Source organism: Biomphalaria glabrata, chromosome 5 (assembly GCF_947242115.1).
Source record: "Biomphalaria glabrata chromosome 5, xgBioGlab47.1, whole genome shotgun sequence".
Lineage (NCBI taxonomy): Eukaryota > Metazoa > Mollusca > Gastropoda > Planorbidae > Biomphalaria > Biomphalaria glabrata.
Window position 1 is genome coordinate 22,972,221 of NC_074715.1, and position 16,597 is coordinate 22,988,817.

The 16,597-nt window shown below is 31.5% G+C and overlaps 1 protein-coding gene across 1 annotated transcript in view; it reads left to right on the forward strand.

Moving 5' to 3' along the window:
- Nucleotides 1–16,597, forward strand: part of LOC106060099 (nipped-B-like protein) — a 47,356-nt gene that overhangs the window by 8,345 nt on the left and 22,414 nt on the right. The window contains exons 7-22 of the mRNA XM_013217877.2: nt 65–468; nt 1,128–1,158; nt 1,432–1,575; nt 5,681–5,767; nt 5,990–6,154; nt 6,454–6,560; nt 6,651–6,737; nt 6,898–7,129; nt 7,213–7,367; nt 7,556–7,636; nt 10,984–11,084; nt 11,197–11,341; nt 12,864–12,961; nt 13,250–13,379; nt 14,438–14,581; nt 14,710–14,766. Coding sequence (XP_013073331.2) covers nt 65–468; nt 1,128–1,158; nt 1,432–1,575; nt 5,681–5,767; nt 5,990–6,154; nt 6,454–6,560; nt 6,651–6,737; nt 6,898–7,129; nt 7,213–7,367; nt 7,556–7,636; nt 10,984–11,084; nt 11,197–11,341; nt 12,864–12,961; nt 13,250–13,379; nt 14,438–14,581; nt 14,710–14,766 — 2,168 coding nt within the window. The remainder of the gene's footprint in view (nt 1–64; nt 469–1,127; nt 1,159–1,431; nt 1,576–5,680; nt 5,768–5,989; nt 6,155–6,453; nt 6,561–6,650; nt 6,738–6,897; nt 7,130–7,212; nt 7,368–7,555; nt 7,637–10,983; nt 11,085–11,196; nt 11,342–12,863; nt 12,962–13,249; nt 13,380–14,437; nt 14,582–14,709; nt 14,767–16,597) is intronic.

Genomic DNA, 16,597 nt, shown 5'->3' on the forward strand with positions numbered 1-16,597 from the left:
GCTCATTTACTTATCACGTAACATTTTTGCTAATAGTGCTAATTAACTTTATGTCTTTTTACAGTGGCCAGTCCAGCTCAAGCAACAGCTGCTGAAAGGATCATGCAATATCCCTATGTACAAAAGGCTTCTCCTGTTTTATCTCAAAATCCTCCAGATCCTTCACGCCAAAATAGACGGTCTCGAAATCCCCCTACAGTGGCATCTAATAGCATTGATCAACATGTCTTAAAAACTCAGGAACATGTACAGAAATCAGATGTTTTGCCAAACAGGACTAATATTGATTTAATGTCAATACGTTCTGAGCCTGTGATTATGTTAAAAAATATTGGTGACCAAATTAACACAAATATTAGTAGACTGCCTTTACCCCCTCACCTTTCAAGTTCATCTCAAAAATCGAAAGTAACAGAAACAAAAAATAAGAATGAACCAGTTGTTATGCTTGAAATGTTAGATCCTTCAGTAAGTATACATAGTAAGTTATTTGTTTTAAGTTAATCTTAATCTGGCAGTATTTAAATTGCATGTCTACTTTCAGTCACAAAGTGACTTGATTATCTCATAGAAAGTAGATGAAAGCTTGTGCTGATAAAGTTTTGGATCAGCAGTGTCACAGGTTATGACAGGGTGTAGCACTGAGCTGCCTAGAGGTCACCTACGTCTAGGTGGGCAGCCAGCAAAGGCTTAAGAGCCCCTCCTGCCCAACACTTACTGGTATAGATGCCAGTTACTCACCTTTGACACTTCTGTTAGTGATGACAGTTTTGCTGGGAAAATATCTTAGCCACATGTAAAAACTAGGAGTTGGAATGATTGTCAAAGGTTATTTGAGACACAAGCTATTGGGAGCATTTTGTTGGTAGTGGAGTGCTTATATCCATAACCACTTTTGACAATAACAATCTTATTTCAAAGTATAAAAAAATATATATTATTTTTAGATGGCATTTCCATTTTTTTATGTCTGGTTAAAATTCAGTTAGAGTAATGTAAAGTAAGCACATTTTAGTTTTTAACTTGTGAAAATTTATTATAATTTTCTTGTATTAAGTTGGCTCTTTTGTTTTGTCTTTTTTTTTTTTTTGTTTTTTATTTTTTTTTCTTACATATCTTTCCTTTAGACCTTAAAGTCAATACAGAAAGGAGGCTCTGGTAACTATTTGTAATTTATTCATTAGCCATTTTGTGCTCTCGGCTATATAGGCTTTACAAATTTTTTTTTAAACACCTTATGCTATCACCTAATGTTCTCAATTGAGAAAAATAGTTATCTCAATTATTCTTGAGTTAGAGAAATAAAAATGTGTTAACTTGAATTAATGCTATATTTTACCCAGATGTTAATTTTATTTTTCATATATTTTTTTTTTTTACGTACATCATCCTAAATATTAAAATATATATATTCATTTCCACAAACTATAGTTAAAACTGACTGTGATAGTGAATCCAAAAAGAGAAAAAGAGAAGAAACAAATTACAATATCTCTAGGTCTGCTGGACCAGGAGACATATCTTTTCAAGCTACTAGAAACAGGCGTAGTGATGATACTTACAAGAATAGGGCAGGTAAAGAGAGACATTTTTTATTTATTAATTTTATTTTTTATCTCATGTTTCATAGTTCTTGAAGCATAAGAGAGTATTCTGGCTTTCATTCAATGTTGAAGTTAGCATGCCATTATTGACTTCGAATCAGCCATTGATTCATTTTTATTTCCAAAAAATTATGTTAAAATTTTTTTTTCATTTATGTAGGTATGCCAAAAAAAAAAACTAGCGAGATATAAATAGCTTTAATTATGCAGCAATTTAAACATTTCTGCACTATAGTCAAAACTAAAGTCATGTATAACATCATTTAAAGAAAAACATTAGGTCTGACAAAATTATCTTAAGTTTGATACTATAGCTAGTTTATTGGATTGAGTAATTTGCTAGTCAAATAAAATATAAACCCCAATAAAATAATTTCATATTAAACATGCAAGACACTGTTAACTCATTCCATATGTTAGTTTTGGTCAGTGCAATGGAGCATATAATAAATGGCTGAAAAATGTTCTAGTGATAGTATTGTATGTTCTTGTATACAGTCATTTTTTAGTTTCTATGGCAAGTAGCGTATCAATGTTTTTGTTATTGAATGAGAAATGTTATACTGTAAGCATTAATAAGATAATTACAAAAATAAAAAAGTTATTAAACTTTAAGTACAACACTGGAAAAAAATATTAAAAAAAAAAAATTTAAAACTCAACTTACGGTTATGGAAATCCATAAATATTAATCCAAAGAAGCTGCTTTTTACACAATTTATTCCAAAATACGTTTGTAAGAAATTAGGCAAGTTTCATTCAAATAGCACAAGAAATACAAATTTTTTTTTTTTACACATTTTCTTTAGAAAACTGAACTTTTTACACTATGTACACAAAATGAAAGAAAAAACATTGTCTAACAGCCAACTTCGTGAAAGGATTTGAAGCATCCTTTAGAATGTAAATGAGGTTTTGCTTCACATCCAGAGCAAAAAATGGGTTCTGGCCCGTTTAGTGCTCATCGAACAAAAAGCGCAGTCTCTGTCTCGTTTGCTGTAGTCCACTATATGCTGACTATTCTTGGACTTTTCCAGGCAACCTCTCTCTTGTTGTCTACCAGGAGCTCTTATATGCTCATTTAAAACAACATTCTGTGTTAACTGTCTAATCAGAACATGCTTGAAGTCTTTCAGAGACAGTTTTCTTGCACCAGGTTTCTGGCTGAGGCAAAATAAAATATAGGAGTTGGCTTGACATATTTCAAACAGCCAATAAAACAATTTTTTCCTCCACTTGATGGTTTTTCTTTCAAAGATACAGTAGTAGGTCACTTTCTGGTCTAGCTTGTCACATCCATTCATGTTTCTATTGTATGTGTGGACCATTGAAGGCTTATCATCATTCACTTTTGAGGTGCCCACTTCAGCATCTCATCATGACATTTTTTTGGCTTTTTTGTCTTTGAATGCACAGAGCATTGTTTTCTCTTTGTGGAAGAACCATTTCATTTCCCTGTGTTGCAAAATCAAACTCTTGACTGCTTTTGGAAAACCAAGTCTGTTGATGCTGAGTGTACCTGTGTAGAACTGTTGTTTTTTTTTGTAGCAAATAGTTGATGAGTTTCTGGGTGATATAAAACTGATCAGCACAAATTTTATGCCCTGTTCCCACATGTTGAAGCAGAGTGTCGAAAACCTGTACAACTTGTCCGCCATCCTTATCTGCATCAGGATTATGAGAGGTATTTGCCCCTAAATATGTCAAAATATCAACAACATAGCCGGTTGCCGAATCAGCCAGGCCAAAGGTTTTGATGTGATATTTGCTAGGTTTAGTGGCATTAAACATGTTGTATTACCACCTACCTCTAAACCCAATAACCATCTCATAAATGCTGAGCTCCTGGAAGGGATAAAAACATTTTCTAAATTTATCTGTCAATAAATTCATGAATGGATCTATTTTTTTCTTTCCTTCTGATGCTTTATCGCCACTGTGAAGCATGGTGTGGTAAATATCTTGGAAGCGTTCTCTCATGGTGAATCCAAGGAGCATAAAATTCTGCAGCAGTTGTCCAATATTCCGAAATAGCTGGTCTTTTTTCAATTCCAATTTTTATCAGAACTGCCTTAAACTTGTCCAACTTATTTCTTAACATCAGTCCATTGTCCGAACACAGATCGCTTACATGGTGGGTTGTTGAGTTGGCATTTTTTCCTTGCGAATGAATTGATAGAATTTATTAAATTATCTTTCATTTTGTCATGAAAGAGAAGTGGAGAAGATTGATCATTTAAAAGAAGATCAGGGCAAACTCCAGGCATTTTCAGAGGGTGAAATCTGAAATTATTTTCAGTAGTTCCAAATGTAACATGGTCCCATTTAGGATCTGCAGAGTCAGAAGTGATAGAAAAATTAGATGTACTAGGCCTAGTTGTAGTGCTGGTATCAACAGACTGAAGATTAGTATATCTAGAACATTTCCCTTTCCCTTTAGTTGATGAACATGAAGCAGTTTTTTTCAAAAGTGGAGATCGAGGTCTGGTTGGTGGCTCATAATCTTCATCAATGTCAATGTCATCAAATATAAGTTGTGGATCCAGAATCTTTATCATAAATAGGCTTAGGTCTACTAGAACTACGTCTGCTAAGTTTTATGCTTTTCCCTGGATTCTGATCTAAATCTAAAGCAGGTTCCTTCCTTTTTTTAGCTAGACTTAGACTGAGAGGCACAGTCTCGAAGACTGTCAAGTTCTAGGTCTATATCTAGAATATCACTATCACTAGATCTATCATCGGATTCTGAATCAAATAGAATCATCTGACTGGCTTCTTCAGCCGTTATAAATCTGTATTTATTACCCTTACATCTAGAGGTATCAATTGGAAGAAGCCATTGAATCAGCTGTTTTTTGTTGTCACAAATTTTTGTGTCAAAAACTGTAACATAGCATGGTAAAATGTCAATAACAAAATCAAAAACTGCACTGCAATCAAACCAAAACAACATAAAGGAGGTTGAACCTCTTCTGAATAGAAGTAATGAGAAGTATTTAAAATAAAAGTGCTTTAAAAAGTAGAAATACTCATTAAAAGAAACAATATATGCTTGGCACAGCCTGCAGCGATACATAGTCTACCGAAATTGCCTTGGCGCACTGTATGGCGATACATATTAAATGAGTTAAGTTTATGACATATTTTCCATCTACTGTAGAGTATGCTACTTAAGCATAAGAAAAGTGACATGAAGAGGTCTAATAATTGTATGTCTACTTAATCTATTATAGATCTAAATACTTAACAGCTAGTTTTATTGTTACTAGTTGTTTAAATTAGTAATGAAAACCTATGTATTATTTTTAAAAGTGTTGTTTTTAGTACTTTTACTTTCAATGTACGTTTATTTAATTAAATCTTAGTCATATCTAATTAATATTTAGGAGGTTATATACTTTAAATTTTTGAAATCATAAGATTACCATTTTCATATAAAATTAATTCATGTAAAATGGTGGGGTGCTCTCAAAGTATAAATTACTAGGCAGTGATTATCAACATAAATTGTATTAAGACAAGTATCATTGTTTTATTTATTTTTTTATCAGTAAATTAATTCGTCTGTAAAAGAAAATTGATGCACATTTTTCTTTTCTACTGAACTCTGCTATCAAGTTTTGCATAAATGTTTTTTAAATAATTGCTGTCTGTTTTTAAACCTACCAATGATATCTATAGACTTGTAAAGAGATGTTTATATTACATTCTTCTTCTTTTTTTAATAATAGTAATAGAATTAATTACAGAGCTTTCCATGAGTAATAGGCTTAAAATGTTTGAACCTAATTATAATGCCATGAAGAAACTTGTTCAAAGTCTTTGTGTTTGATGCACAAATTTAATTTTATATTCTTAGCCAATTATTTTTTTTAGCAATTAATGTTTCAATTAGCAATAGTAATCATTTTCCACCAACAATTGAGCATTTTTAGTCACTTAATTGCAGTCATTAACTAAATAATTGTTACAATAGCTTGTGCTGTTATTAGAAAGTTAATACATCATATAAAGTTTTTATATATTTTTTTTTTACATTAATTTAAACTATTACATTATTAAATTTAATTTTAAAGCCAAGAGAAGGAGAAATTCTGTGGAAAGTGATGATGCATCCTCATTGTCTGAATTTGTTGAAGTTGAGGAAGATGAGGACACATACAGTAAGTAAAAAGATATATTGGAAAGATAAATCTGTGACTTGCTTATCACCTTTTCTCTAAAGTATTTTCAACTAGAGTGAAATAAAATCATTATGTTGACTTTTCAAATAACAAGCATGTGTTAGTTGGAGATACTGTATGGAAACCCCCAGATATCCCATGTCCACTAAAGAGACTGGACTAGAACACATTTCATGCTAAATTTTTTAAACCTGTTCGTAGATGCTCGAATGAAGAAGAGAGAAAAGCAGAGTAAAAAGCGATTGTTACAGCCAGTGGTCAGTTTAGAAGATCTGATGGATAGTCATATGTTTAAAAGATTCAATAGCTGTGTAGATATTGTTTTGGACAGTGCAGAGGATGCTAACTTTGCAAGCCTAGATAAAGGTCTGTTTATTTAATTTAAAATTTATTTTTTGTTTATTACTTTTAATTAAATTACATTTTATACTTAAATTAAAAAGTAATTGTCATTGAGTTAAAATTAGTAACATGCAAGATATTTTTTCTATAAATCCAGAAAGGAAAATATTGCAAACATCATCTATTGTTCTCTTTTAATTTATGTCTGCATAATTGTAATATGAATAGATTATTTTATCATAACCTGTTGATTATTTATATGTTTAATGGATATTAAAATACTTATTTACAATAATGTTGCTTTTATATCATTTGTATAATAGACAATGATGATGTAGAATGCCCTCCAGAATCTTTAATTTCAAGAGGTGTTCTAGGAGATTTGTGTGGAGAAGCTGCACAATTAAAAGCAATGAATGCTTTAGGCCAGGTAAGTATATTCAGATGAACATTTTATTAATTTACATTAGTACAATGTACAAAAATTTGACTTTTTAATCATAACTTTTTATTAACTTAGATACCAGCTGAGCGCTTGGTGAAACTGCTGACTATTTTGCTTTGGAATGTTCGAGATGGATGTAAAGTAACACCCAATATAAATCAGGTAATTTATTTACTTTTGTAGTCACCTCATTTTGCTTGACATTAAATGAACGTTCATAGCTAAATTAAAAAATATTTAAAATATAATGTTTAAGTTGTATTATCCTATCACCTGGACAAGAAAATATTACTTATTTTTTATTATTTTTTTATTTATTCAGGAAGATGATGAAGATGAATCGAAATTATGGAGGGAACTCACAATGGAAAGAGTCATGCGCAGCATGGATGCCTCTCTTACTGCTCTTACCATTATGACTGGTCGAAATATGCCTAAGCAAGTATATTTAGAAGATGTAATAGAAAGGATAATTCTGTTTGCTAAATTCCAGCTGCACAACACCATCTACCCTGAATTTGATCCTGTATATAAAATAGATCCAAAGTCTAAAGGTTGGTTGTTAATTTTTAATAAATAAAAACATAATAAAAATATTAAATAATGTAAAAATTAAATTTGTCTACAAATTTTTCAGATGGATACCAAGGTAGTTTAAAAGCAAAAAGAGCTCGAGCAAGTTCTGTTAAGCACAAATCAACAATTTCTCTTTACAACAAAATGACTGATCTTGTCAGTGCATTAGCAACACTACTTGAAATACAACAGTTGACAGACACTGTTATTTTACAGGTGCTTTTTTAAACATATAGTTGTAAACATTTAGTTAAAAGCATTCCTGATTGCACTGCATTGTTAATACTATATAACAAATATTTTTAAAAAAGTAATAGAGGTTGTTTTTTTTTTTTTTTGTTTTTTTTTTTTTTGTTGTTTAAAGTAAATTTTATTTTTAGATCGCATTTTGTTTTTTTCATAAGGTTTCTTCACTTGGTGTTTCCACTTTCTTTGTTGAGAATATCAGTGAACTTCAACTGAATTCAATAAAACTTATTACAACAGTAAGTAATCACTGAAAGTAATCAGGGCTGGTCAAATTAGATTATGTAAAAGTCAATTTAGCTCTTTTTCTCTGGAATTATTTTCCAGTTTCTGACAGAATTATCTTATCTCATTCGTTATATGATACCATGCTATGATTTTAATTTCAATAACTTTTGACTTTGTTATCAGTAAATACAGACTTGCCTACTGTTACGTAAAATGCATATTTCGTTCCACAAAATGTCTAAAAAATGACAGCCAGTACACAAATACGAATTTAACCTGTTGCGTTACCCATTTCCTAGCCTTTTTTTCCCCTCTCTAAACTAGCTTATGAGTGGTCACGGAGGTCATGCTAAGCCGTCCTAAGGGGAAAAAAAAAACAAAAGGTGGGGTGAACACATTATGCTCAGATCTATACGTTGATTGGTTCTTGATAGCAATTAGATTTAGTCTAGAAATGAAGAATGTGAGTTAGGTGGAGAGGCGGGCTGGCACCGTTCAGTTAGCTGCTACACCAACATGACTTTTTTTTTCTGTTGTAAGTTCATTATTAGTAGAAATTAATTATTTTGGAGCTTAAAAAAAGACCAAGGCAGATAAAAGAATCCCTGATTTCCGTATATATTTTAATGAAAAACAAATATTGAAGTGCTATCGATTCAAAACACATTCTAGATTTAGATATATCATCTACTATGATCAATTTAGATCTAGCTCTAGATTACTTATTATACAGGAATAGATCTAGACTACAACCCTATAGACTCCCTATAGACTCTAGCTAGACATTACGTTACATTACTGTACATTCTAGATCTAATCTAGTATGATCTAGATCGATAACGTCGAGATCTAGATTCTTAGTTGAAAGTTTTGAGTAGGCCTACATTTGTATCGGATCAACAGGATCTGTAACACTCGAGTCCAGATCTAGATATCTCATATAGATTTAAATCTGATCATGACATCTAATCTATTCGAAAATTCCTAAATCTAGACAATCTAGTTAGAAGATGTAGATTTAGATCTAAATAATAAACCACTAGAGATTCTAGATCTAATTTATAAAATTCAGGCAAGATCTTTGCACATCTAGATTTGTTCTATTTGTAGGAAATCAAATTTTCATAATACACTGTATGACTTTGCTACATGCAAGGCTCGTAAAGTTCGTGGGATAACTCTATCCCCAGAAATAAGAGGTAATTTTTCCTTTACTTCTTCTCGTCCAGACTTTTGAGCGAAGAAGAGAATTATATATATAGATAGATTCTAAATTTACTAGTGGCAGTTGTGATACAGATTTGATGGCCTGTATTAATTAAAAATGAAATTGTCTTCTTTAATATATATCTAGATCTTCTTCTTTCTCATTTTTATGTTGGAGCGTTCAAATGACTTGACCAATATATGAGATGAACTGCACAGTGGTTTCCAAATCAGGGAGCTCGCCATATAGTTTTCTTTCTATTGGGGTGTTTTGGGGCCAGTGTCTTGTACAGGCCTCATGGTAAAGAGAACAGTTTTGAAGGACATGATCAGCATTCTCTGGTGACACTCCACATGGGCAGATTTGACTGGTTCCAATTTTGAGCTTCCAGTACATTTGTTGTCTCATTCTGTTGTGTCCGGTCCTGAGTTGAAAGATTAGACATTGATCTTGTCAGGATAGCTTATAATAGGCATCATCTTTCTTGTGATTCGGATGAGAGCTTGTCCATTTCTCCTTTATTTTATTTACTATTAGTTTCTTCATTTCTTCTGGATAGAGTGCAATGTTTAATTGTAGATCTAGATCTACATCTAAATATTTTATTTTTTTTTAATTTTTTTTTTTTACTTTTAAATTATATATATATATATATGACAAAATAGTCGATCGAGCAAGTGTTACACATTCTGGTGCCAAAGTACACATTTTGACCATGAGTGTTACACATTTGGAGTTTTTTGGTAGGCAGGTCTGGTAAATGTTATATTTGGTATAGAATTAAATGCATATAAACAAGCATGCCAATTGTGGACAAGTCACTTAGATCTAGATATTTTATGATTAAAATTGAATCAAAATTATCTTTTCTTGATAATTTATCTATATTTGCACAAAACTTGAAAAATATTTTGAGTTAATTATCTAATGTCACTATATCAGAAAAATCACTAAAAGAGAAGAAAATTATTATCTGTCACTATAATCGGAAAAGTCACTAAAAGAGAAAATGAAAATGTAATATCCACGATTTGAACACAACATTCTGTGTAAAAACAAGTTGAAAGTAAAAAAAATCTGGATGTTTTTAAAATTTACTATAGATATATTTCATTATATACTTAATGTATATAAATTATCTTGGTAAAAGGCTTTTAATTAACATATACAAGTTTTAAGTGACATTCTTTAAAGAACTTTACCAATGCATGCTTCTCAACATGCTCTTCTTCTCAAACATTTGTAGTCAGAATTCTTATTTCTCTTAGCTAAGCTGCTGTTGGATGGTGACTTGACTTAGACTTTTGACTCCCAATGGAGCATTAGGCCCAAACAGTACTTTGCCATCTGACTCTATTCTGGGCAGTTCCCCTTCAGTTTGGTCCATAGCATTTCCCTTCCCCTGTGGGTTCTAGTCTAGATCCTGCTTTACAATATTTTCCCTCTCTCAGCTGTGCTCAAAATTGTTGCCTCTTTAAGTCTGTTGGGACAAAATCTTGAATTTTGAGACATTTACTCTTCTATTATCTTTTTTCTGTGTGGCAAGTTTGAAGCTCTTGATAATCCAACATTTTTTTATCTACACACTCAGTAATCCAACACTTCGACAATGTATGCATCAGCTTGCACATGCGTAGTGAGACTTGCACATCTCCCCTCTTTTAATTTGTTTCTTTGCTGTAAAAATGTTGGATTTGTGGTTGAGCAGCAAAAAATGCATGGCTACCTATCAGGGGGCTCAAGTTTGAATCTCAACCGAAGCAGAATTGTGTTTGCTGAGTGCCTAAAGGCAGCACAGAAACCTTCTCCCTGATACCCCTTTCTCCCATTGGTCCACAAAAGAGATTTGAGCATAGTGCTCGGAGCATACTTTAAGCACTATACAAAATTAATTTACAATTATTACAAAAAAATAAAGGTGATTATGTTCTTAAGTGTTTTTCTGTAATTACTAAATGATAGTTTAACAGACATGTTTTTTAGTGTTGAAATTTTGCTATGTCTTGTATGATGGGGAGTTCTTTTTCTTCTTCTAGCCAGCTTTATTGCTGCTGAGCTGTGAGCTCTTTTGCAAATTTATTTATATATGATGGGGAGTAAAGTTTGTAGTTATATGTGTAATTGAATTCTTACCCTTTTTTGTATTTTCAGGTATTTTCTCGATATTCTAAGCATAGGCAGCTTATTTTAGAAGACATTTTTGCAAGTTTAGCTAGACTTCCATCAAGCAAAAGAAATCTCAGAAATTATAGGTTTGTGTTAAGTGTATTCATTTTATTCTAAAATCTTTTCTAAACTTGAAGATTTTTTATTTTTTTTATCTATTGAATATACTAACTTTTTTTTTTGTCATAAAAAATATAGACTAAATTCTGATGAATCTATACAAATGGTAACAGCATTGGCTTTGCAATTAATTCAGTGTGTTGTAAAATTACCTGATTTGGAAGAAACAGAGGGCACTGAACAAGATAAAAATAAAAAAGTCAAAGGAACTAGTCCAGAAGAGGTAGGGGACAAATATTTTGACAACTTGATTTTTTAAATAAAAAATAACTTTGCAACATATATGTTTGTGAATTCTATATATCTTGCAGTGATGGGAATTTTCCGAAAATTTTCGGTTGAGAGTATCATTATGCCAGGCCGCTATGCACTTTTTGCTCTGTTGTTACGATGGCCCCTATATTTTTCTAATTTGAACCCTGCTTGCCGACTTCCATGAGTTCAAATGGATTAGATTTAGACATCTAGATCTATTATAAGATCTAGATCAAGTACTAGGCCTACCGGCCATCTACATAACAAATCTATTCGAGGACTACTTTCAGTTTACATGACTATACTATAGTGAGCTACTGAATATAGATCTAATCTGGTAGCGACATAGTCTGATAGAATAGATTGGATTTAGATCTAGAATCTAGATCCAAGTTATTAGATTTAAGTAGATCTAGATTATAGATATATCTGGATCTAATAAGACTAATAAAAGTCTGACTGCAAGTCAGATTTAGATCTAGAGTTCTTATCTAGATTCTTGATCAAGAAGATATCATCTACTGAGTGATTTAGAGTAGATAGATCTAGCAATTAATAGATTGTAGAAAATCTAGGTCTAGTCTTAAATTTTAATGATAATGAATGATACTATTTAAAGGTCACAAATCTTTCAGAAGCAAAGCAAAATTTACAAATTTGGCTTAGATCTAGCACCTAGAGGCTAGATAGAGCTAGAATTCAGATCTTGATTTATTTTTTTTTAGAAACTAATTTTAGTAATAGACTTTAACTTTAAGTGAATGTGAGGGATTATCCTTAGATCATTGTAATTATCAAATATATTTTTACAAAGAACATGAAACATATGTTTGAAAGCATGCATGTGTGTGTGTGGAGAAATTTACTACAGTTTGAAACATAATGACTAGTTAATGATGAACCGTTCCAATTAAACATAACAAACACTAGAATACGCTGGCCAAAAGGGAGATTGTTGAGATGCGGGGTAGTTTTATTAAAAGTGGGGCGGCCTAAAAGTTTGTGGTTGGGAATGAGGGCTTTCTATTGGAGGATACCAAAAAGTTATGCAATTGTTTTTGTAATGCTGGCTATTCCACTGAATATACAAGGGCCAAAAAGTGTTTAGTCGGAAGAGAAGTGTTTTATTTAAAAGTAGGGTGGTGGGGCATTATAATGTGGGCAGATGAGAAAACAACTGATGGACCTAAGAAGTGTTTGTGCATACTCTACATTAGGCGTGTCAACTGTAGTGTAGCATTACTTATAAACATGAATGACATCCAGAAGTGGTTCTTTATTATACACAATGACCCCATCTAAGCAGCTGTATGTTGACCTGAAATTTTATCCTTCTTGATTATCTGATAATATTGTCTTTAGAAATAATCAACCAACTCAAATCAATTTGAGCTAATAAATGACAAAATACACATTAAGTTAATTTAATGAATAATTGTTATCGCATCAACTATTTACACTGAACTACAATAGTCTGTGTATATTTTCAGGCTGCTGCAGCTAAGAGTGATAATGATGTTCTGATTGTCACATCTTACGAGACTGCAATGAGAACTGGTTATAATTTCTTGTCAGTTTTTCTTAAAAAGTAAGTATATTAGGTCATTCGATCATTTTAAAGTGATAGTTTAACTGCTAATGAAATCACTATCTTTTACAGTTGTACAATAGGTTATTATATTTAACCATACAGTCTACTTCGTGAAGTGTGCAGAATATGCATTTTAAGTTTTTAGTATTGGGAAATATGAACTTTGTTTAATCCTTTGTGAAAATTATATTTTTTTCTATAAATATAATAAGTACAGTTAAATCCAGATAATTTGAGTTTCTGCTAAAATCAGATTCATTTTTTTAAATATTTTTTTTTAAATAGATGTACAACTAAAGGAGAAGAAGACTATCGTCCACTTTTTGAAAATTTTGTACAAGATTTGTTGACAACTGTAAATAAACCTGAATGGCCTGCTTCTGAACTACTTCTTAGTCTTTTGGGAAGAATTCTGGTAAGGTTAAATGTTAAGCTGTAATTTTATGTTCCAGAAATCATTTTTGTAAAGACTATTTTGATTTTTATTGATGTACCAGACATATAGCTACTGATATGCTATTTTTGGAAATATCTCAAAATCACCAAAAATTGTTACACCATTCTGTCATGGCTCTATTTTGGAGTCTGAACTCCAACAATAAAAAATCTAAATTTAAAACCATTATTTATGTTTTATAATCTGAAGTGAAAATAGTTCTTTTCTTTTTTGTTCAGTTTCTTTTTCCATTCTCTCCCAGTGTGGGCATTGTTAGGCTTAGGCTTAGCTAAGAATTAATGTTCCATTTATTCACTTCAGTTTAAAGTCATGTCAAAACAATCTGTTCTCTTTACTCCTTGTAGGCTGGTCTCTTAGAAAAGCATAAAATCTTAAAAGTAGTATTAACTACTTCTATGAACCTATTTATCACTCATGGAAAATATTGTAACCTGATTATGCTGACTATCAGTCCATAATCTTTGTCCATGATGGTGTGCAAACATCTTTGGTGAAAGCATTTAAGAAGTCTTAGTTGCTTTCTGTAAAGTACCCATGTCTCAGATCCACATAGAGAGGTATATAGAAACACTGGTAGACACTGATTATTTTGCCACAGTAGTGTGTGAGCAAATAAGGTGTGAAGAAGCTGTGTATGGGACAGTAGACTTGAAGAATTAACACATTGTAATAATTCAACTGCGAATTAAAATATTACCCTGCTTAATAGGACTATGTTAATTATTCTAAGCTATCAAAACTGCCAATAGTTTGTCATTTGCTTTGAAAAGAATATTTATAGATGACGTCTATTTGTTTACTAAATAAATTGTTTACACTTTAATTGCAGAGAGCAGAGTAGGTAGCTTTTTGTTGACAAGGCTAATAGAGCCTACAATAAGATGGTGTGCAAATGTTAAATTAGGCCTATTTATTCATTAAAACTTGTTCATGTTTGTAAAGAAATGTTTTAGTGTACTGCTATAAGCCTAGTGATGTAAGTAGTGTCAAGTTTTTTTCCCTTTGTTATTTTATAGGTGCAGCAGTTTAGCAGTAAAGCAACTGATATGTCACTCCGAGTTGCTTCTTTGGAATACTTAGGCATTGTAGCAGCTAGGTTAAGAAAAGATGCTATTACTAGTCAATTAAATCAAGATGTTATGACTGATATTGTTCAGAAGGTTTGAAAATATTTATTGGATTACTATCTTTAATTATATTTTAATCATTACCTTTTTAAATCACAGAAAATAATTATTTATTGTTTTTTTTTTTTCAATTTAAGAAATCTAGATTTATTACTTTATAGGTCAGTGAAGAAGATGATGATGATTTATCTGCATCTAGTAAAAATAAAAAAAATGAGGTAAACTTTGATTTTATTTTACAGAAATGTATCAGATGTGTTTAACCCTTTTGTTTTTATTTCATGCAAAAAGATAATTTCCCTAACCCTTAAACATTCCTTTTAATAATTTAAATCTTATTTAAAAAAAAAAAAGGGTTATTTTATCCTCTTAAAATATATATATATATATATATATATATATATATATCAGTGATGGAAATTTTCTGAAAATTTCATCTTATCCATTTTTTTCAAACATAAAAGTCCAACCCCTTGAGTAGATTGATTGAGAGATTGATTAGATTTAGGATCTAGATATAGATCTAGATGAAAAGATTTTATTGACATCAAATGATTAAGATAAATTCAATGATCACAAATTTCCTGGAAGCTAAACAAAATTTACAGATTAGCCTCAAAACTTAGACTAGATTATTAGATAACTGACTTAAGTCTAGATTCTAGTTGTAGATCTAGATCTAATAGTGAGTATATAGAGTCCATATTTAGATTATTCTAGATCATATAACTAATGTTTGTTTTAAAAGCCCAGTGTTGTATTGCCCTAGACTTAGCCTACTTAGGCCTAGAGATCCACTTCTTGCATACAACTGCCATGTTTGCTAGCAAGAAAGTGTGTCACACAAGGAAGCCTTCTTAAGTTAAACATAAATTAATCTACTAAAATGCATTTCTTTTGCTTTATGTTCTTCCCCTCTAAAGCATTTCTCGTCATGGCTGGTTATTATTGAAACCAGATATAAAAAAAAGTTAGATGCCAAGAGTAAGAGAAGAAATCTAAATCTAATTATCGATCTAGATTTAGACTACTGACTAGGTCTAGTAGCTCTAGAATATAGATTTAGATATCTGACAATAGATCTAGATATACTCAAAAGTGCTAAAAATTTTCTGTCATCTTATAAAGAGATTTATTAATCTCCTTTCTTATCCTTTATGGGATTTAAAATAAAAAAGTGTCAAAATTGTCTGATCTAATTTTATATAGGTCTACATCTAATATATCACATTTAGGACAGTAGCCTACAAATCCGTAGGATGTTAAAATACCTTTAAAAAGCCTATGCAAATTAAAACCAATCAACTCTAAATGAAGCTACGTCTAGATCTAGATTCAGTTTTTGGTAAACCACCAAATACAGGAGACAAAAGTGAGAGGGGCAGATGTTTCAATGGAAGAAATGGTGGTTAATCTCTCTTGGCTTGACAAAGGGAATCAAACTGATGCACCCTTACTCTAAAATTACAGAAAGTAGGCTGATCTAAAGCTATCAGTACTGTACTTAGCTATGTCTAGTGAAGATAATTAGCACAAAGAAGTGAAAAGCCCTCAAATTTAGTGACTTAGATCTAGACTCTAGATCTACTGTATATTCAGTGAAGATAATTTGCACACAGCTGCGAAAAGTCCACGAATTTTAGTGACTTATATCTAGTCTAGATCTACTGTAGATTTAACGAAAATATTTTGCATACAGCTGTGAAAAGTCCTTAAAAATGATTTCACTCGTAAAAGCCAGGGAAACTAGATGGTTGAAAAAGATTCTGCTGGGGAAAAAAATGCGAATAGGTCTAACCCCCCCCCCCCCTCCCCCAATCCAAAAGCCATTTTTTAGTAAGCAAATGTCAACTAAACATTCAAATAGGCCAATATTGCCCTATGTATTACTGGCTCTGTTTATGAGAAGGATTTAAGTTAGCTAATAAAAGAATAAAACATTACCTCAAATGCACACCATGACTCTAGTATCTATAAGATACACATAGGAACTAATAATGTACATATCCATCACACCACAGAGAATACACATTATGAAGGCATCTCTAA